The sequence below is a fragment of the Zonotrichia leucophrys genome, chromosome 1A (assembly GCF_028769735.1).
Source record: "Zonotrichia leucophrys gambelii isolate GWCS_2022_RI chromosome 1A, RI_Zleu_2.0, whole genome shotgun sequence".
Lineage (NCBI taxonomy): Eukaryota > Metazoa > Chordata > Aves > Passeriformes > Passerellidae > Zonotrichia > Zonotrichia leucophrys.
Window position 1 is genome coordinate 5,722,941 of NC_088170.1, and position 22,364 is coordinate 5,745,304.

The following is a 22,364-nucleotide window of genomic DNA, read 5'->3' on the forward strand; positions in this document are numbered from 1 at the left end:
GCACGTGTAGTCCATTTTAAGCATCTCCTGTTGACAAAGTGTTTAATTGCACTATGCATGGAACAGGTCAAAGAAAATATACCAGTCTCCTGAGAAGAACAGAGTCAGACAGGGAAACCCTCCTGAATTTTACCAAGCTCTTACACTTTCTTTTGTTTTTTATGTAAGCAAGTATATAGAATTATCATATCTCTTGATTATATTTTGCATTTTAACTCTCTGCATTACTTGGATACAGAGCAGAATTGCAAAAAATAAAAAATATTAGGAAAAAAAACCAAACAGAAAAGCAAAATCACAAAAAAGGGAGGATCCATTCCCTGATCTAGTAGCACTCCACACAGACAACTGTGCTTGCATGAGAGGGCAGAGGAGAAAAAATGACAAAGGAGAGGAAATCAGTACTTTAACAATAGTACAGCCTGTTATCAATTCATTGCAGAGTTAGATTTTTTCTTTTCTGAGGCCAACCAGGCATCAGCAAGTGCTCACTGCATGCATTCAGTCCCAGCTCAGGAGACACACTGCTTAAACCTCAGCGATTTCCCCATCCCACAGGAAGGTAAAAATCCAAAGAGCTGTGAATTTTTAAGCACTGATTACTAATTTATTTGGAACCATTTCCAAAGAACAGCAGAGGATGGCTTCAATAAAGAAAACGGAGATTTGAGACAAAATTGCAACATTATGATTTAATGAAAACAAAGATAAAGGCTAGATTCCTTCATGCTTGAGTGACAAGCCAAGCAGATGTCTTTCCTTTCTAAAGAAACTGCTAGTGAAAGGGTCTGGACTGAATATGCTAAAGAGTGCAAGTACAAACAGAGGTTAATATTCTGTGTTAAACTGCTGATTTCCTTATCAGAATGGTGAAACAAAGTTTGGCACAACACCTTGAGCCCTACAGATTCTGCACAGTTTTGGTTACCCTGTTAAAAGAATTCTTCTAGATAAAGTAATCCAGAATAACAATTTAATTGCACTTGTGTTTCTTGGGCCAGAGAAAATTCAAGAACTTTATCCTAGGACTGTTTCAAGGAATTACAGGAACTTCCCAGTGAGAGAATGTAGACAGTATAAACGAGCATCTCAGGAACAGCAGGCTTATGCAGCAATGCTATTGTCCAAGATGTGAAGCAACAATTTCTGCCTGGGCCAAAAAATGTCTCATCTGTGAGAGGAACTTCAGCCTTTAGATCCAAATTCTAGATCTGTGCTTGCCAAGGTGTATTATTTAACAAAAAACTGCTTCCAGCCATGAGCAAAGACAGGACTGAGTACTCTGAGCAGGACTGCAAAGCTGCAGTGTCTGGGCATCAGCTGGAGCCATCCTAATCACAAAAGGTGTCAGGTCAAAATGCAACACAGCTGAAAGCCCCCTAAAAATGAGACCAATGCACAGCAAAATGGGAGAAAAGAACATAAGCTGGTATTACCAAGAGGTTCTGAGAGGACACACTGGGCATTAAGAGATCTTTTACAGGGATTCTGTCCTAAGCAATAGCAAGGATTTGAGATAATGGAGCAACTTTGCTTTTTACTAAGCCTAATAGTTCCTGCCAAGAGGGTGAGGGAAATTAATTAATTTAAATACATGTGGCCTGCAGTGAGTGGCTGCACATTTTGATCTTATTGCCTTTGGAGTTTCAGTGGTTTTTAAGCTCCAACATGGTATGACCTTTCATGACTTTCATAGCAGACCATTCCTATTGTCCTTCATTCTGCTCTCTGTATGCACCTAGATAAAACAATCCTTTCAGTTTAAGGCACAGCAGGACAGAAACTGCTACCTCAAAACACCCCTAAACATGTCCAGGGAGGGAGCAATGAGGGGGTTGAAATGGAGATGTTAAACATCTTCCACAAAGCACACCCACCTTCCAACATGCACGAGAAGAGATGTGCTGCTAATACTGCTCAAGTCACTTTGGCAGGAGGGAGTTTTCTGCCTCCACTCTGTTCCTAACAGTTCACACACTGTCCTTTCAAGCACTGAATTTGGCAAATGGTTCACCCCACAACTGCACACATGGTCTAAACTTCCAAAACCTCTAAAATCTTCTAAATCTAAAATTACCTGGCTCTTCTTCACATTGGTTCACAGAGCTTTCATGGAGTGGTAAAATAATGCCAGGAGTATTTAATTTCACCTTCATAACACAGATCTCTTTCCACATTATAGAACACCAATCCTCCATTATCAGCTAAGACAGGATGGTGCTTTATTTCCAGGTAACATTGTCTTGCCCTCATTGAAAGCTTTCCTTAAAAATTCTTCACATTTTGTTTCTGGTTGGTTTTGTTTTGAACAAACTGCTTTGCAACTACACTGAAATGAACAGCCCCAAAAATACCAAAGCACACAAATGTTCATTTCACTTTCTTTACCTTCCTGTCCTTTGCTTCTGAAATAAAACCAGATTCACTGGATTTTATATCAAAGTGTATCTTAAGAGCTTTCAAGCAGTAAATTCAATAGTTGGGGGAAAAAAATCAAGCAATAAACTTGATTTGTGAACCATCAGCAGAGTAGAAGAGAAGGTGGTGCTGGACAGACCAAAAAATTGCCAGTGTTTGTCATCCACTGAGAATTCCACTGTCAGCCAATAACAATGGGGACAAAGGAGCACCACACACAAAAAACAAGTGCTAAGTGGAACCTGGTAAGTCTCTAGGTAACTTTTGCTGCTGCAAGTCCCTACAAAGCTTTCCAGTTATGTACTTCAAAGACCTGGGGATTTACAAGCCTGAGGTTGTCTCAACAGCTGATTCTCACCAACATCCCAGTTCCTAGCACTGTCCTTGGGGAACAAGCAGCACAGTGACATTAGTTACATTAGGACAGTTACATTAGGCAATGTCCATCCAAATTTTGCTGCTTTGGCTCTGTCCAAGACACATCCATAAGCACAGCCAAAGGCCCCACTGAGACTGTTCTAGTGAGATACACAACTTTCTTTCATTGATCCCAACTGTTTCCAGGACAGATTATGCTGTACACAGAGTAAGGACTAGACTTTAGCCTAGTTCTTAAACTCTGTTTAGGAAATTACAGGTAAGTTTGCCAAAACACACCAAAAAAAAAATTAACCAAAAAACCCAACTCTGTATGTATATAAATGTATATAAAAAGTTATTCTACCATCTATGCAAAACACTGAAGTCACCAATTATATGACCAATTTTTCTCCCTTCTTCTGTGACCCTCCAATATTTCCCTGAAAAAAAGGGATAGTCTTATTTCACTAAGCCTCTCTTCAGAAACCACTGCTTCTGACATGAAGACTCTTCTCCAACTCTTAAGTCAGGAATTATATCTGCCTTTTGCAGTGTGAGGCATCAGGAATAAGAGAGTGTTTTATTTTTTCAAAGCTAGGCAAGGTGTTTATTAAATCTGCAAGTTCTCCGAGATAACATGCTCAAAAAAAATTAACAGGAACTCATTTATTTATGGACAAAGAGGTAAGTCTGGGTTTGTTTTTTTTTTTTCTCCTTTGCACATATGCACAGGTATTCTGAAAAATCCAATATGAGTTTTCACTTCCCCAAGCAGCCACCTCACTATTCTTTCTGAATGCTTAGGTCACAAGGTTGAACATGTTTGTTTCACTGTACTGGTCCAGTCTTCACAACAGGCATCACAGATTAAATCTAGCCACACCATGCTGCACATTTCCAGCACTGCAGTTCTGCTTCCTGCACTCAGGGCCTGCATGTTCCCCTCAGTCTGGTCAGATGGGCCAGCTCTAATCCCTTGATTGCCTCCTCAGCCTTATTTATCTTCTCCCACAATGCCTCCACCTCCACCACTACACTTGCCCAGTACTTACCAGGGTGGAATAGCTTCCTGCTATTTATCAAGTGTTTCCACTTCATCATTATAAGAAGTGCCCCCAAAACACAGGAGCTAAGGGCCACTCAGGATTCAATGAGCTATTAAAATCACTCCAGGCAACTGGCAGGCAGCTAAGCCAGTGCTCAAATCTGTTATCCAGCTTTATTGCAGAGAACCAGTTCCTCTTCAAGACAGAACTACTTCCACCATCCCCCAAGTGGTTTAGAAAATAATCTTTTATTATTCTAGTGCATTTATTTTTTCTAGGTTGGTTTGGGGGATGGTTTCTTCATATTTTTTTCTTGTATTCTGACAGAAGAGTATGAACTCAAGGCAGAACTGCTCCACACTGCCTTCCCCAACAAACCTTTGACATGTACCACTGGGACTTTATCTCCATCTACTGTACACAAAGGCTCAGACTAGGCAGGGCCCACTCAGGTGTTAAATAATCAGGTGGCTTTTGCTAAGTGCTGCTCCCAGTTTTTGAAAGATCCCCCACCCAATGCTTTTAAGGTGTTTTTTAACAGTCCATTGTGCCTCTCCACTTTGCCTGCATGGTAGTAGGCACTCAATGCCATGTTCCCTAGCCCAGGTGTTGATAAGGCTATTCCTGAAATGAGTCCCATTGCCTGACTCAATCCTCTCAGGGGTACCATGCCTCCTTTCAATGCCCAGCATGGTGCTACCCTGGTAGAAACAATTTTATCTCCATTCACATATTTTCCAAGCTTCTGACAGACATTCAATGAGTTCAACCACCCTGTAACTTTGCACTCATCCCAAAATAATCTCTTTCAGACATTTTTTCCCCACACAGCACTGGTGCTACCGAGTTAGACCACCCTGTAACTTTGCACTCATCCCAAAATAATCTCTTTTCAGGCTTTTTTCCCCACACAGCACTGGTGCTACCCAGCTGCAGTCCTTTGCTGCTAGGCTCAGCAGTGAGGAGGGACTTACACTGGTGACTCGCCGGTAGATCTGCGCGGCATTTTGGCACTCGGAATAGGGATATTCAGACGTGGCCATCTCTAGCATACACATCCCAAAAGCATAAACATCAACGGACTCATCATATTTCTCCTCATACATCTCGGGGGCCATGAACTCTGGGGTACCTTAAATTAAAAGAACGATTCAGACTCTAAATGTCTCAAAGCGAGCAGAGGCTGCTGCTGGCGTTACTCACCGCAGGGGCAAGCTGGGCAAACCTGTGAGACAAGAGAAAGTGGAGGCAAAAAGAAGAGGGAGGAAACCCTTAGTGACTCTGTTGCACCAATGTACTTTGTGAGTCTTCCATTGCAAGGCCTTTATGGAATAACAATGGCATGTGAGAAGTGATGCATTTCCCTGTTTAGGTATGTTAGTTGATACAAATGTCAGAACAGACTGGATTAGCCTGAAATCAAACAGGAGGGGAGGGGATAAGAAGAGGGAAAAACTGCAGACTAGCCATAGGCTGCAAACCAAATACTAAGGAGAGTTAAGGCACTTACCTTGTCTCCCTGTAAGGAAAGAGCACATTAAACCTTGTTTCATAAATTACCTGACTGCCCTCTGCTGCAAAAGAAGTAGTACTGGTAAGAGCCCATAGCTAGTCTCTGACCTGGTGCACTCCATCTACTTGCTCAAGTAGAATGGTTCAGGTAAGGCCTTGCAATGAAAAGCTCTGTTGTTACAAACAAAAATCTCCGTGAAAAGAGGATAAGAGGTAATTTTCTGCAAAGGCCACTCACCAGAGCCCTTTTCTTCATATACTTACCTTCCCACCTGCAGTATATTTATAGGCCTACTGCAGATACAGGCAATAGTGAGGGACATCCTACAGTCAAAAATACTCAGAAATACAGAGAGATTGAGTTATAGGCATAGAGCGTGAGATTCAACAAGTCCCATTTAAATAGTGTGCAGAAAATTATTGCCCAGTGAAGCATCACAGACCCCCTCTGCAAACAAAGGGACTGCATTGTATGATCAGATCAGATTTACTTCAAGCCAGAGATGCAAGTTTGCTTTTTGTAAATTTAAACACAGAATTATTTCCTGCAAACACCAGATTCCAGAAAATTTACAGATCCTTCTACAGCCCACTGCTTGTTTTCACCAGGCTAAACCAAAAAAAATGTAATTGCAGTCATTTATCCAAAGGCTAATCATTAACAGAAAACTATGTAACAGATGGTAATTTTCCAGTGATAAATTTGAAGATATGACAAATATGCTTAAGAAATTATGGTTTTTAACACCATTCTTTTCTTCTCTATTAGTATTTTGACCTGGTTAAGAAGCAGGAAATATTTCAGTGACAGCTTGCAAGAAAATTTACAGGTATATGCCATTGATCCCAGCTAGGAATCTGGCACAGGACTGTTGAGTAATCTGAATTTTAGCAAGCTCTAAATACTGAGAGTGAAAGAAACTTTATTCCCTGCAGTCTACTGACCCAACTGTAAAAACAAAGCTGATAAAACCAATTCTTTCCAGAATTCACAAGAAAGATTATACTAGTTCCACCAAATCAATTTCTGAAAGAGTTATGAATGGATACACAGGGACAGAGCCAGAATAAAGCACTATTTCCCAATGCACCCTCCTAACTCACACAAATCCACATTCTACAGGCTCCCTGAGTAAGGTGTTATACCGCAGTCTGTGTTATTATTTAAATATAATATTGACTTTCTTTGGTATTCCTCAATTTCTGATACATAAACCCCTGGTAACAATGAAAAAAAATTTGGCAATATGAACTAATGCTACACTAAATATCAAAATGTTGTTTGGTCACCAAAATGCATTTGTACATTTCTTAAAGCAGCATCACATCAAAGGTAAGATTTTTATGTAGTGAAGAGTGGTTTTATCAACAATGTTGCACTAGATTGTTGGGCAGGACAAGAACTCTATATTCTAAATTAGCTGATGTTATAAATATATAAATAACAAAAGGACAACCAAAATTTCAATATGTCTTGGCATTAGGAACACAGAATGATCTCAGCAAGCAAGAGACAAAGCCCACATATTTTCAGGCTTTGACCAGGTACCTTTGTAAGCATGTTTTCTAGGAAAGTTCTTAAAACACTCAAGTCTCCAAAGAGGTAGAGTGGCTCAGCAGCCTCCAAAACAGGCGAGGCTTACCTATCACACTTTTGGCAAAAGAAGCTCGTTTCAGGGTTGCCAGACCAAGGTCTCCAATCTTGACTGATCCAGTGGGGCCAGTAATGAAGATGTTGTCACATTTTAAGTCTCTATGAATGATGGGAGGAGTACGTGTGTGCAGAAATTGCAAGCCTTTCAGTATCTGACGGCACCAGCTTCGTAGCACTTTAATTTTCATCACTTTAAATCTTTTCAAATACCTAATGAAAAAAAGTAACAATAGGTTAAACAGATTCTGCTAACAAACAGTGGATTAAATGATACCATTTGCTGTTTGGAAGCAAAGAAACAGTAATTAAAGACATGTATCAACTCAAACTTCTATTTTAGAATCTACCTGAGCATTTCTTTACTTCAGAGGAGCTAAAGATGGTTCCCCTCTACAAAAACTATTTCTTTTCTTCTAGCCAGCAGACTATAATGATGAAACAAAAATGTGAAAGCTTGGGCTACATAGCTGATAACACCTCTACACAGAAAATCATTCTTCAGTAATTAGACAGCCGGATTGCTAAATTTCAAGGCACTGCTTCAATGACAACTCAAGGCTCATTAACTACAGTTTTTCACCTATTTAACTTCTCCAACACTTACAACCTCTACGTTGATTAATTATAACTAGGTGGGAAGGTGGGTCACTAGATCCAAAATGTTAATAACCAACGAAGTATAGAGCTGTGGAAAACTGCAAGAGCTCTGAAATCATTAGTCCCTCGTTTACAAGAGTAGCCAAGCACTCTGGACAAGGTTTCTACATTACATTTTCAATCTGCTTCAAATTTACCCTGTGGAGTTAGCAAGATAATCAGAAATTCTTAGAGATCCCCTCCCTGGGGCAAGACAGGGTTTGATTACCTGAATTAAACTGGTACTATGGACAGATGGAGACAGGGCAGAGAAATCTTTAAAAAGGCTCTGTCAAATAACTGAGGTGGAAGCGTTCATACATAAGTCTGTATTCCTTTTGCAGGTAGAATGCAATCCAACCTTAACTGTTCTATCTTTGCCACTCCTTGAAACCCCATGTAGGAAGAGTCAAATTTCATACCAAAAATATTTTTCAACGAGCATGAAAGACTAACATCTTATTCTGTTACTTAACTTCAGCAGATTAGAGATGCCACAAGGTGAACAACCTCTGACAGTTTTAAAGTTATTTCCAGCAGGGTTTTCTCTCAACCTCTATTTGGGTAACACAATTTGAAGTGCACAGCTGTTTTGTTCCTTCTGAAAAAGCTCAGGCCGGACTGCATGTAGAGAATGGACCTAGCATGCTCTGTAGAGCAAGGACTTTATTCTTGTTCAGTCAGAGCCTCAGATAAAAATCAGTTTAACACTACACAAAGACTGCTAGTACATTCTGTGACCAGCATGGAGTCTAGCCACTGCAATCTTAAAACTAAAAGCAAGTTGTGTTCAATTATGCCATGGTAGTGGTCAGTCTCTTCTGCAGATTCACATAACTAGGAGATACGGTCCCGATGAAATCACTTCAATTAGCTCCAACACAGAAATGCAGTGTACTCATCCCTTTTACTTTAATTTCTCCAGTTCAAAACAAAATCTGGAAAATCAAGTTGCTAGCAATGATCCTGCTGTGAAACTAAGTCTGTAAAAGCAATTGAGTCAGTTCCAGAGGAAATCAGGTGTCAGAATGCAAAGGAAAGCAGGGAAAAAGCCAAGCCAAGGAAGGAGACAAACTGAAGGAGGTTCTGAATCACATCAGCGACCACTTGAATTCCTGCTATTGACACAACCCTCATTCATCTCTCTTGAGCCTGTTCCAAAGATCACATGGTAGGGGCACTTCAGTTCAGCATCTGGAATCCCTAATTACATTCTTGGTTACAAATATGCTAGTCCACTGCCAGCTTTTCACTGTTAAAGGACCTGGATCCAACCATCACCCAACATTGTGCACTGTGGCTGTCACTGTTCCATAACGTTAAGTGAATTAAGTCACATGTCACTTTGTGCAGAAAACAATTTAAAAATGGAAGCACATACAAATACACAAAAATAGACAAGCCTACTAGCCAGTATGTTTTCACTTTTCCTACTATCATAGAAGAACTTGGGCTTGAAGAGACCTTGGGAGGTTTCCAGTCTAAGTTTCTGTAATTACAATTACACAGAGTTGAAGGAGCTATAAGAATACTTAGTAAAATAAAACATGAGAAAATTTCCTTTAAGACACCATCATATTTGTATTCTGTTCACTTTTTTACATCAAGTGACAAGAATGTCTGTGTCCCAAGTACCAAAAGAAGAAAGCATCACTTTTATCAAATGCAGGTAAGGCAAACATTGAAAAAAGATATGGAAGTAATATGTCAAATATATGCAAACACAAGTGTAAATCCAGGAAAATGCCACAAGCACATGAAGTACTTAATTAAGGCACACCTGCAATCTCCCATACAGTTCACCTGTCAAGTCTCAAGCAAAGTGGACTAGAATAAACTAAATCCCAGTTATATACACAGCTATACAAGAGTAGAGAAAAACCCTAGCCAGAACTCTAAAAGTTTAAAGGACTCTCAATTAAAGAGCCTATTACTTTTCTCTGGATTAAATAAAAAGACTTTCTTATTTCAAGATACAAAATAATCCTACAGACAGAAAATCTGGGGTATTTCTTCCTACCAACAGCCTACATTATAATTGTCTATTATTACTTCTTCATCTTGGTTATGATACCATGTAAGCCAATCCAAATATTAAAATCTGTGAGAGGGATAAAGGAGTAAAAAAGGGAGAAAAAATAAATTTATCACTACACATGTAGCAGAAAAGTAGGTAAACTTTATTTAAAAGCATCAGTACAGAGGTGCAAAACCATTAACTTATTACTTTTCTGAAAACAGCACATTAAGCAGCAGATCTATTCTTTTACCTGAAATATCTTAACCTGAGAAATGTCTCCAATGAACATACACCTAAAGAATCTTGTTGTATCCTTTGCCATCCAGTACTATTTCAAGAGACAAACACTTCCCTGTAACTGCAGCCCAGACTCCCAGAGAGCCATTTTTCTTCTTAAGAATGTCCATTTGTAGCTATCAATAAGCATGGTAAAAAACACAAGACATTCACAGGCTATTTCAGCCAAAGGCAAACTGTTTCCAGCTCCTGCAGCCTGCTTACACATGTAGGGTGTGAATGCCTCTGCAAGAGTGAAATGGGCACTGAACAAAGTGAGGGATGCAGAGCCCCTTTAGTGCAGAGCTGGCAGCTTTATCCCAGCAGAGGGATGGTGGCTGGAGCTCAGAACCCCTTTATTGCAGAGCTGGCAGCTTTATCCCAGCAGAGGGATGGTGGCTGCAGCTCAGAACCCCTTTATTGCAGAGCTGGCAGCTTTACCCCAGCAGGGGGATGGTGGCTGCAGCTCAGGACAGGCTCCCACCGGGCAGAGCAGAGCCCCACGAACCACTAGAGGCCCTCACAGCAGCCCCAGCCCCTCTGTTTTTAACTCTGCCTTCAGCACACCACGAGGTGCACTCAGCTGCCTCACAGGCCCAAACTGCAGGATTTTTATCTGAAGCTTCAGCAAGTTTCAGATAAACCAATAGGTGGTGAATTTTTTCTTTTTTACATGTTATTTGTATTGTAGTAGCACCCAAAACCTCCCAAAAGAGGTGACTTAATTTGAGCTTTGAACTTAAAGGACTAGCTCATCCTAAATGGAAAGCAGCTGGAGAATAAAAACCAAAGAAATTCTGAGAAGTGAAAATTAAGTATTGCCTTCCTGAGCTCTTAAAATCCAAAAATCTTGTGCACGCGTTTAATGGGACATCACAAGCTTGTTAATTTGAAAGATGTTCTACCATGGCCTGCAATGCTAGTAATGCTCCTCTTAAACAAGAATGTTCCTACAGGAGGTTATCCCTCAGCAGAAGGGCTCTGTTCTCATCTAAATTTCTCCTACTTCTAGTGCTCTAGTGTTGTGCTAATAGAACTGAAACGCTGTGACTTGTCTGAATTTACTTACGTTTTTAATGTTCCAGACGTCATGAGTTCTGTCACAAGAACAATACACTTTTTTCCTTTCACTGTAGACTCCCAGGAATCATAGAACCTGACAATATTGGGGTGCTGAAGCCCTTTCAGCATCCCAGCTTCCTCTTTGAATCTTTGTCGCTCTGACTTGGACAGCTTCCGATCCTAATGAAAAAGAAAAGGTGCATCAGAAAGTTTTGCTTGATTTTCTTATTGAGAGGCAGCAACTTGAAAACAGTTAGGTACAAGAATCACATGTCTTAAATGCCATTTGGTTTGCAATTACCTTTAAATATTCTGTTTTGAACACATTCTATTACAGTCTTTCTATAATATATTGCTTTTTATAATTATAGTGCTCTCAGGGTTCAGAGCTGCACGTCTGCAGATTAACTCCTCTTTCTGCTTTCTCTTGCTTTACTACTCCTAATAAATTTAGCTGTTGCCTGACTTGGGGTGAAAAGGGGATATAATGTCTTGAACACTTGAGTGTTTGAGAATGAAATCAGATCATTTAACCCACTCTCATGCTGTATATAACAATAACCTTTCATTATTCCTAGATGTCTGTCCAGACCACTGGTTAAGAGATGGGATTAGCCACCCATAGAGGGGGTTAAGCATCAAACCTCTGTTAACATCCACTATGTTCCTGTAGCTGCAGACCATCAAGTGAATGAATTGGATTTTCTTTGATTAAATGCAGAACCTCATGATTGTGCAAGTTTCCTGAAATCTCATGTCAACAAAACCAAAAAGTTACTTTTGTAACTCCCAGCAGAGACAGAAAGCAGTCTTTTGGCCAGAGGCAGAACACAAGACAGCATTCCTGGGCTGTTGTGCTGCAGCTGGCTGGCAGCTATCACCAGGACTTGGAGCACCATTACCTGAATGAGCAGCACATCTCAAAGAGAAGATGTCTCCTTGTACCATGCAGGGATCTCAGTTTACCAAGGCATCACCACTGCACTGCTCACACCAGTCTGACTGACTGACTGCCACAAACTGGGTCCATATGCAGTTTGCATTAAAAACCCAAATATTTCAGGATATACTTATAGCCAAGAATTTCAGAGGCATTGTTTCTAAGTTATTTAGCAATAACTGAAGACCTATTTGTCAGATCTGAGTAATAATTTTAAGTCACTTGATTTCACATTGTCTTTTCCATTAAAAGGAGGCAGTAAAAACACACAGGATTTGGTTATACTCCCATTGTGCTCCAGACAGTAATTTCTCTTCCCTTGTTTACAGGTCATGTGTTTTCTCAATATAATTCAGCTATGTAATATCTAAACCATCCTACATTCACCAAGACCATCAACCTTTCTAAAAGGCTCACAGAGTATCTTCAGGCATGGACAAACTTCTTTTTCAGATGAAGCTCCAATTTTCAGAAGTATACAATTTCCCTGGGTAAAAGTCTGAAAACAGGTTGGAAATCACCTCAGGGATTTGTTTCCTATTGGTGTCTAGAATGTCACTCAGCTTTACAATTCTCAGGAAAATGCAAAATCCTTATGTATGACTAATTTAATCCACAGACATCAAAAATCATTCAATCCTACAACTAGTTCACTCTGCAGAAATCAGCATTACCACCTCTTCCCATTCTTTCATAAGCATATTTGCACGAGTTTTGATGTAACATTTGAAGGAACATTCCACCAACAACTGAGCATCCATGTCTGTTTAGGTGTTGCAGGAGCTTTTATATGTAATTAGTACTCTCATTTGAGGTGCCTTACCCCTCTAATAGCCTTCCTTTCACTACAATGAACAAGGCAGCACAAGTTCTGTTGCAAATCTCGATTTTAACAAATTCAAACTGCTGAGACAGAAAAGCAGTGAGCTGCAAGAGGTACAGCTGACCACACATGCATCAAACAACACAATCGCAATATCATCTTTCTAACAGGAAAATAAAGCAGTATTCTCAGCCTCTGCTCTTGACCCATAGAATTCACTTTTTTAAGCCACTGTACTTTGCTGTAAATCCAGCTACTATATATGGTCATTATACAAAAAACGCTGCAATAATTACTTTTCTATCCCTTTTAAATAATCAGTGTGAAAACCTGCATTCATTTCTGTCCAAATCCAAGATTTTTGATACACATTTGGATTACATTTCCTTTACTGGGTGCATACTAACACGTTATCTACCACAAACACTGTTAACCAGTTTTAGTCCTACATTTAATATCAAGTCAAGGCTATTTCATTTCAGTCTCATTTTAACCCACGTAACCCAATCTCCCTTCAGGGCTTTATTCAGTTTTCCCTGCCCCTATACTACTGTCCCCAAATAGAAACCACCCTTATCAATGAACAGAGTCCTAAGAGGCACTCACTCACATTTGGACTCATTTCTCTCCCTGCTCACATCCATGGCAGCATCAAGTTCCTGCAAACACAGCTGTGACGTCCAGCACAGACACTCAACACTTCAGTGCTGGCATTAAAACCCCACCAAGACCGTGCAATAGCCTAAGTAAAACAACACTGCTTTGAAAGCCTCAGTGCCCCAGTGATCTGGGACAAGCCTGGACAAAGCACAGGCCAAAAACTTTCACCCAGGAACACAGCTATGTTTTTGCAACCAAGGAAACCCTGCACCCTTCAGTACATAACTGCAGCAGCAAAAGGGAACATTAAACAGAGCTGGAAGAAAAAGACAGAGAGGCCACTTGTTCCCTAAGCCCAGCAGTGCATGCTACCTTTTACTGCCCTCATTTCCTTGGACACACAACCCACACCCTCATCTGTAACAGGTTTTTATATTCTTCTCCTAAAGGAACACTAATGCTAGGTTACAGAACACTGCCAATATACTTTAAAAGAACCCACAACCCAAACACTGAGGAAAATACTGAGTCTCCTGTACAATTATACCAGAAAGTCTGTATACACAATGACTGGTTTTAGCTGTACAAATTACATTCTAATGCAACTTGCAAACAGTTGGCCTGTAGGCCAACATACAATTTAAAATGACAAGTCCATTTTCCAAACCTGAGTAATTAAAAATATCAGACAGCAAGATCTCCCAGGCTGCATAGACACAGCCTAAAACAGAGCCTATCCCAAATGCATGTTGGCATCCTTTGAGCTATTAGTATGGGCAAAAGTGACAACTTCACCTCATGCTTGTTCTTGTACAAAAAATGCAACTTAGGCAGCTGCAGCTACTAAATTATTAAAATAAGCAAGTAAAATAGAGCACTGTATGTAATTTGGGAGACTGAGCTGTTACCAGCCATGTTAGGTATAAATAGCTCAGGAGAAGCAGGGGAATGAGAGTATCTTGGCATCACATGGAATCCAGAAAGTAGCTGTAGAGCATGCTGGGGCAGAGAGAAAGAAGCCATCATCACTCAGTGAGAATTTAAAAGAGTGTTTTGTGCTTTCTTTTGGGAAGGGAACAGTTTCCACCATCCTCAGTTATAACTGCATACTCCAGAAGACTCAAGCCCAGATGTGTTTTCCCACCAAGGCAGCTCCTGGGGGCAGCACTCAGGATCCATCGTGGCCCCTGAGCAGGAGCCTGCAGAACTGCAGGACCCTCAGCTGGATCTCCACTTCTAAAGATGTAATGAAATCTGTGGCCCATCACCCCAAATATGCCCTTCTTTTGCTTAAATTATTCTAAGTGTGAATCAGATAAGCAGATTTATCCCCTGCAGCCTTTTTCCTATAATTCATGGTCTATGCATGTACACAGATGGATCATTTCCACACATATTTGTTGTTTTCATTTGAAAGCAGAAATATAAGTTTCACAGATTAACATTCCAGTTTCACCAAGTACAAGATCAGTTAGACAATTTTAATATTTTTGTTGATTTTTTTTAATCAAACAGCCAAAAACTAAAAAAGTAGAAGAAGGACTCACAAATAGTTTTCCATGAGCCTAGGAAACTAAAACAATTTTATAAAGAAGGCAGCACTTTAGAACAGTTAGTAATATACAGCTTGATATCCTATCCTTCAAGGACCAAATCATTTTGGAATTCCCACTAATAAAATTTAAAAATGGACATACTCTCTCCTTTCTTGTTCTTTTTTTACCATAAGCAACCTGAGGCAGACAAGACAAAGTCCTAAATCTAGAAGTTAGCAAATCACATTCTTGTAGTAGCTCAGCTGGCACATGCCGAGCAGATATAGCCCAAATATTTTTAAAAATATACAAAGCTGTCAAACTATAGCAGAGCTTGCTTTCTAAAATGGATTTAACTACCTTATAAAATAGACAGCATTGTTCTTCCTAAACTGATAGCTTCCCTGGAGGACCCAAGTGTCACATCCCAATCACTGGGCTGCCCTTTGAACAAACTGAAACAGATGCATCAAGCCTACTCTGTTCATTTCATTCATTCCTTTCCACCTACATTAAATTGTTTTGACAAGCCAGGACACACAGCAAGGCGTCCCAGCACGTGATTTGTGGTTCTGCAGTGCCAGGGGCCTGAAAGGAGATGAGCAGCAAATGAAACGATTGTTCAGCTCAGAGAATTCAATAAGCTTTTTCTTGGCTGTTTCCACTTACCCAAGTCCTTCCCATCAGATTTGTTTTGGTCAGGAAAGAGCTATCAGAGGTGTTTACATTTTTTAATGTAAAACAGGGATCTTGGGCATTCATGATAAACCAGGTACAGGTTTACTCTTTGACTAATTTCTTTAATGTACAGCAGCATGAATTACATGCAGCATTGCTACTACCCTCTTTCTACCCCTGTACCTACATGCTTTATGTAAATAAAAAATAAACCAACCCAAAACAACTCCTTTCCCCTCCTAAGATTAGCTATTGTACCAAGCCAATAAGCAAAAAATGCCTACAGTCCTCTGGTGGTTTGTTGCAGCCAAGACTTACTATCTATTCACCATCCTTAATAAGGAAAAAAAAATACATTTCTGGCACCTAAATTAATCTTAAATTTCAACTGGGAGATTCACACAGTCACTGAGCCTATGGAGTAATTTCCCATGTGTTTTCCTTTCTATCTGTCCACGGACAGATAGAGTTCTGAGTTCTGTGCTGTTCACATGAGGACAAGAAATCCCACATGTGCAGAGCACATCCCAGTGCCCAGCCCAGGCAGCAGAGGAGCCTCCTCACCCAGGCACTGCTCTCTGCTCACATCCCTTGATCTCTTCAGCCAGCCCAAGCTCAAGCAAGGCTCCCACTGTTTTTACTGACACCAAAAGGCCTGAGCTGAAGTCTGGGACAATTGAGCTGGCATTAAACAGACACAGCTTTGCACTGGTGGCACAGTGCACCTCACCCTCAAACACACACCACAGGACACCAAGCAAGTGGCCACCAAGAGAAATACTCTACAGGACAGGAACTACACCTGCCAACTCCTGCTGTACATCCTCCAAGGTGATTTTCACATCCTTAACATGAAGGACAATTTACATCACTCAAGTGCTGGGGAACCTTCATGCACAGCAGAATAAACCAGACTCAGAAAACATCCCATGATCTCCCATCTAAAAATAAGCAGACTGATAAGCAATATAGGTCAACTTTAAACTGTTTGGGTTTTGGTTTTCAAGAAAAAAAAAAAACCCAAACTCAGTAGATGAGCTGTTACACAATTTAGAACTCTTCCATCTTCCACAAATATTAGGAAGATAAGCAGTAAACAGAGAAAGACTGGACATTTCATATACTACAGGTTTTACTAGCTTTCTGCATATTCTACCACTAGATCCAGAAATGATACACAGTGCAGGGACAGTTGATTTGCAGGAAGGCTTAACTAGACTACAGCACCAGTAAGTAGTTTTCATCCAGACATGCAGTAGAAAAATTAGCAGCAATGAACTCTCTTCAAGTGATGTGATCTGTAAATGTACAGCCATGAGAGACTTCAAAGTGCTGCTGAATTATAGATAGTCTGAATCACAGGCAAGGTGAATTATCTATCTCTGCTGGGGTTACACTGAGCAGCATTTTGTCAGGCATTCAAATGTCTGAAAATCTGAGTGAAGACACTGCAGCTCCCAGCCTATTATTTGGAGGAATTAGTAGCATACAGAACAGACAAATGTTCTTCTGTGTGCATTTCTGCAGCATATGAGAAAGGCTTTGCAAGCCTTTAAGCAAGGTTAATGAGGGGTCATCAGAGGAGAAGCTAGCAAGACTGTGTTCTGATATTCAGCACTGTTAATGGAACTGAGGCTTTGTGGGCTGCAGTGTTCTCATCCTGAAAAAATCTAGCAGTTAAGAAGAAAAAAGAGCACAGTAACCACTGAGCTAGATTAACAAAATATCAACAAAGAGTCCACTGAGCTTAAAAATCACCCAGCATCACACAGTTGGTGCCTAGAAATGGAAGTCTCAGTGCACAAGCACTGCATCTACTTTTCTGCATCAACACATGAACCACTTAATACTTTCCAGCATTAAAGACTAGGTAGAGAGGTAAAAGGGAAGGGACTGTTCAAAATGCATCCCTGCACAGCAACAGGCAAAAAACTGATCAAAGACCTGCACAGATCCTTCCATCACTCTGTCTACAAACCACTGAACACAAAAAACTGGTTAAACAGAGCTGAGCAGCTGCTGTTCCAAAAGTACATATCCAAGGTAAAACACCCCAACCACTCCTCATAAGGCATAACCCACTGCCAGCTTTGCTGCTCTTCATGCTCCAGCACCTCACTGCTCCTCTCCTGATCACAGGCACCGAACTTCCCAATCATTTTCCTGCTCTCCTTAGTTTCAAGAGAGAAGACAAAGCTTCTGACAGGTAGCAAAATACTATTCAAAGCCAAGATAATGCTTATTGAAAGAATGATTTCACTTTGCTCCTTGGCAAGTCTCCACAAGAAGAATCAGTTTTATATAAGCTACAGACAATCTTCATGGAGCATGCAAATAACCTGAAGAAAGATAACACTGAATGTAAAATACATACCTAGCACCAGAGAATAGGCTTGAAACAGTTACACATTTTAAGGTTCGTGATTAAAGGTAAATATTTGCTGTAGGTTTCCTCTTACACAAGATATTAAAAACACTTTAAGTTTCAGGAAAGTACACAAGTAGTCAACCTAAGTGAAACACTGAGGGATTATTCCCATTGCTTGTCAGTTGCTTGGTGAAAAGCACCTGCCTTCTAAATTTTTCACCACTGGTTATGTGGAAGGCAAAGGAAAATGGGTAACTGATCTGGTAATTCTCTTCTGTGTTTTAATTTCTAGCATTTCAATGCACTGCAATAGTAACTAAATACAAAATTCACTGGAAGATGAAGTAATTTGTTTAAAACAGAATAAATACAAGCACTTCTCGTCCTTTCCTTTAGAATTGTTGCAGTTAAGTGATACAGCAAATGTACACAACTTTACTTATGCTGCTCAAATGCTAGAAATTATGAAACAAATTATACACAACCTGACAGATAACTGATGGTAGGAGGAGGGAAAGGAGGGAAATGAAACCCTAAATGATCAAACAAAAGGAGGACAGAAGTCTTCATCAGTCACCATTCAGTCTGAGTAAGTCAATTATACATATCCTGAAGGAACTTGTACTTCATCTTTGTCTCAACACTGAAGGGGAAATATCTGCAAACTCCAGCCCACATATGTGACCAAAAGATTCCAGCACCACTCCCCATTTTATCCTGTGATTGTCTCAGTTTTGATGAAGCTGTGACTCACCACCACAGGCCAAGGGGGCAGAACACCAAGAATTCTGTTCCTCTGTGCTCACTTTCCTGCTTTTACATTTGCAGTAGCCCCTGTGCCACCAGTAGCAGTAGCAGCATCTAAGACACCTGGTGGCAGTAATGTCATGGACTTTTAACCTATGCTGGAAGAGACATCCTCAGATGGGAACAGAAAAGGATCAGAGCTGATGTCTCTGCCTGCTCGCACCGAGTTCTGGCATGGTTGCAAACACAATCTCCATCACAACCACAACAGCACAAAAACACCAACAGCAGATGAGAATGTTTCTTCTTTATATAAGGTCACCGGAGTCTCAAAAGTACACTTCCCAATAACAAAGTTTATCTTGTGTTACAGTAGCAGTGTGGGAATTTTTATTTGCAGCAATGCCAAAGGTGACCACGCTGCTGTGCTCACCAGAGACAGAGAGGTGCAAACACACAGCTTCCAAAAATTCAGCCAGTGTAGATTTTTTTGGTTACTGCTAAAATTTTAAGAAGCGTTCATAATTTGTACAACGTCTCTATTGGATGCTTGCTTTCCAGAGCTGTGTATTAATGTGTATATTCACACATAACACATCTGTACTGCTCCTCTCCCAGTCTCTCACATCAGCAGCATCATCCTTAGGCAAAACAAATTGGCTGAACTCAAACCTGAGCCAAATACCCCTTCCAAAGTAAACAGTGACTGAACTGTAATCAGAGTACATTAAATACCATACTCTGATTTTACCAAATCAATTACATATTTTCCTTTGCTCGCCACAAAATCAGAAAGCAAAAAAAATTTCAACAGTAGATATGAAATCTAAAGCTTAGACAAGACCTCTTCTGGAATGTTCCAGGTCCTCAAGAATCTGGATTAAGAATGGCAAGCAACTGTTTAGGCTTCAGTCATTTCTATTCTAGGGTTGCTCTAGGCAGCATTTGTGTTTCCTTATGTAGAAGTCTTGAGGGGAAAAAAAAAAGATGGCTAAAAGATTAATTCAATTTATGCATTCTGAGAGGCTGAACATTAAGGGACAGTAATAAAAATGCTGGGATATACAAAAATAATCAGTAAAAGAACAGAGAGCTCATCTGTTTATTTTGAATTTTAAATTGTTATTTGATCCATGGGAGATAAATGGATAAGTTTGCTTTCTGATAGCAGTTCTCAACAAGGCTTATGTTTATTACATACAGCTTATTAGAGAAGTGAAGTGTTGGCTGAACTGAATCCTTGATGAGCTATTAACCAGCTGGACCATCATGTCACTTGGCTCAGATGCCTCATTAAAAGTTTCAAAGTGTGTGTCAGCTCACATTTTGCACTGAACTGATGGTTTTATCAGTGAGAAGTAAGGTGCATCCAATCACCTCAGTTTTATTTTACTATGAAAACCCAGTTCTCCACTCAGGGGTGACAATCCTTCAGGAAAAAAAGCCTTCTCCACAGTTTATTCTGATGACCTCACAGATTTGTTAGTTCAATGCATTAGAAGTGCAATTGTAGTTTTTTTGTTTTATGTATTTCTGTATGGCTCAGAGTCCTTTTATGAGTAGCTCCATGTCTAAAACATTAGGTTAAACCCTTCACTGCTTCAATTTAGAAAATCAAACACCTATTACAATTCTTCAGCTCATATTCTTCACAAAGCAAACAGGAGAAGGTAGCTACAGCCACTTTTCAGCATGCTGGAAAGTTGCATCAATATGCTGGCTGGAGAACACACAGGAGTCTCAAGGTGAGTGCAAGAAGTCACTAATAATGAGCACCCTAAGGGTTCAGAAGAACTAGCAATGTTCTGGTGCCTCTGAGCAGCTCCCTTCCAAAAATCTCAGCATAAAGCCCAGAGACAAGTGTCAGATCAGCCTTCCCAGGCTCCACACTCCTCCAGTTGTAAACCAAACTCTCATCAGCCTACAGTACACATTGCCTTTAACACTGCTATACACACTGTGTTTGCAGCCTGGTTACCCTACCACAGTTACTCTTCCCAGCTTCCCTCCTTTTCCTGCAAACACATCCAAAAAAGTACTTTATTTAATTTACAAAACTGTGGATTATCAGTTATGACAGGATGACATGTGAAGTGTAGGCCAAGTACTGGCAGCCAAGAGAAAATCCTTACAACAATCACCAGAGATCGCCATGCCAGACATCTCTCATTCAGAGACAGATCTCTCATTCAGAGATCCTTCAGGGATCCAAGAAAAAACCACAAATAATTGCCAGGTGTTCTGCATGTTCTTGCAAAACAGAAGAAATCAAAAAGGTATCTCCTGTAGGGAAAGACTAAAGAGATCCAGAAACAATGAGTTTAAAGAGGTGACCAAAATTTGTGTCCTAGATGAGAACTCAGAAATACTTCCCATAAATACCAGTATTAGTACTAGCATTTCACAAAGTCCTAAAACACACTGGAGAAGCACTTTCAAAAATTTTAGGCATAACTGGTGTAAGTTTTTTGTGATCTACAGAATGCCCATCTTCACCTCAGGGTTCTCATAAAGGGAAGCATTAATAATTCTTCCATGCTTACCCAAAAGGTTGGCTTATGAAATCAGTTTCTTGCATCACTTGCATGTTTACTACAGACCTCCACAATAACCATATACATCAGAGACACTCCACCGGGGCTGCCTCTAAAAAGTTACTCACACAAATATTTAAGACAGTATCAAATGAACCACTAATATTTTAATTTACTAATATGTAAATTTAAAAATATGCATATTATCTTTCACAGAGCAAGGAATTTGAGTAGAGTTGAGTCAGGAGAGAGACAACACTCCAATTTTTAACAGTGAAAAGTGGTAGGATGAACAACTAAAAAAAACTGGCATGATGAAGCATACTCTGCATCCAGAAGCTTAACTTGCTTTGCAATTCAATCTTGAATGATTTTAAAACACATTAAAATATAAGAGAAAACAAGGTGTAATTGAAATGCAGTTGAAGGGATCACTCAGCTCCTATTATCTAATGAAATACAGGATACAATACATAAAAACAGCCGGGCTTTTGCTGTATTCTGAATGGAAGTAATAACATGCACAGCTTGGACACAGAAGTACTATTTTTACAGAGGATGAAAAGGGAAAAAAAGCAAAACCACACAAACCCTTCAAGTGTTGGGACTGACCTGCAAGAAAAGCCATTGGCAACTAAAATTCAGTGTTGTCAAATAGGTGAGATCAAAGTACCAGGAGAGTAATCTCAAAAGGGAAATAAAACACACAGCTAGGAAAAAGCACTAGATAAAGTTCAAGATGAACAGATGAAGTTTAAGACTTCTTTTCCCTTTGATTTTGTGAACTACATACACAGTATTCCCACTGGCAAGGCTATCCTGTATTAATCCAAGCATTTTTTCCAAAGAACACTACTGGGAATATCCCACACTGCCAGAAGACCAACCATGACCTAGAAGGCCTCAGATACTCAACATGTTATCTATGAATCAGCTATTCAAAATGCTACAGCTTATCCAAAAAGTCTGTTTCTCATTACATTGTGCTTTAGTCACATACTGTCTGTCCTTGGTCTGGAGCCACTTCATTTCAATTGTTTGAACAGGAACACTGGAAGGAATTTCTTGAAGACAAACTATAATGCCTGTGCATGCCATGGTTCAAGGGGCCTGCCTTAAATGGGTCATCACAACCTGCAAACAGGCTTCTTTGTT

General features: G+C 40.0%; 1 protein-coding gene across 10 annotated transcripts in view; it reads right to left on the minus strand.

Annotated features, from left to right (window-relative positions):
* The window catches only part of WNK1 (WNK lysine deficient protein kinase 1), a 98,204-nt gene that overhangs the window by 55,122 nt on the left and 20,718 nt on the right, over positions 1-22,364 (minus strand). For all 10 annotated transcript variants that reach the window (XM_064736221.1, XM_064736281.1, XM_064736266.1 and 7 more), the window contains exons 2-4: positions 10,992-11,164; positions 6,980-7,200; positions 4,799-4,956 (exon numbers count right to left, since the gene is read on the minus strand). In XM_064736221.1, the coding sequence (XP_064592291.1) occupies positions 4,799-4,956; positions 6,980-7,200; positions 10,992-11,164 (552 nt within the window). The remainder of the gene's footprint in view (positions 1-4,798; positions 4,957-6,979; positions 7,201-10,991; positions 11,165-22,364) is intronic.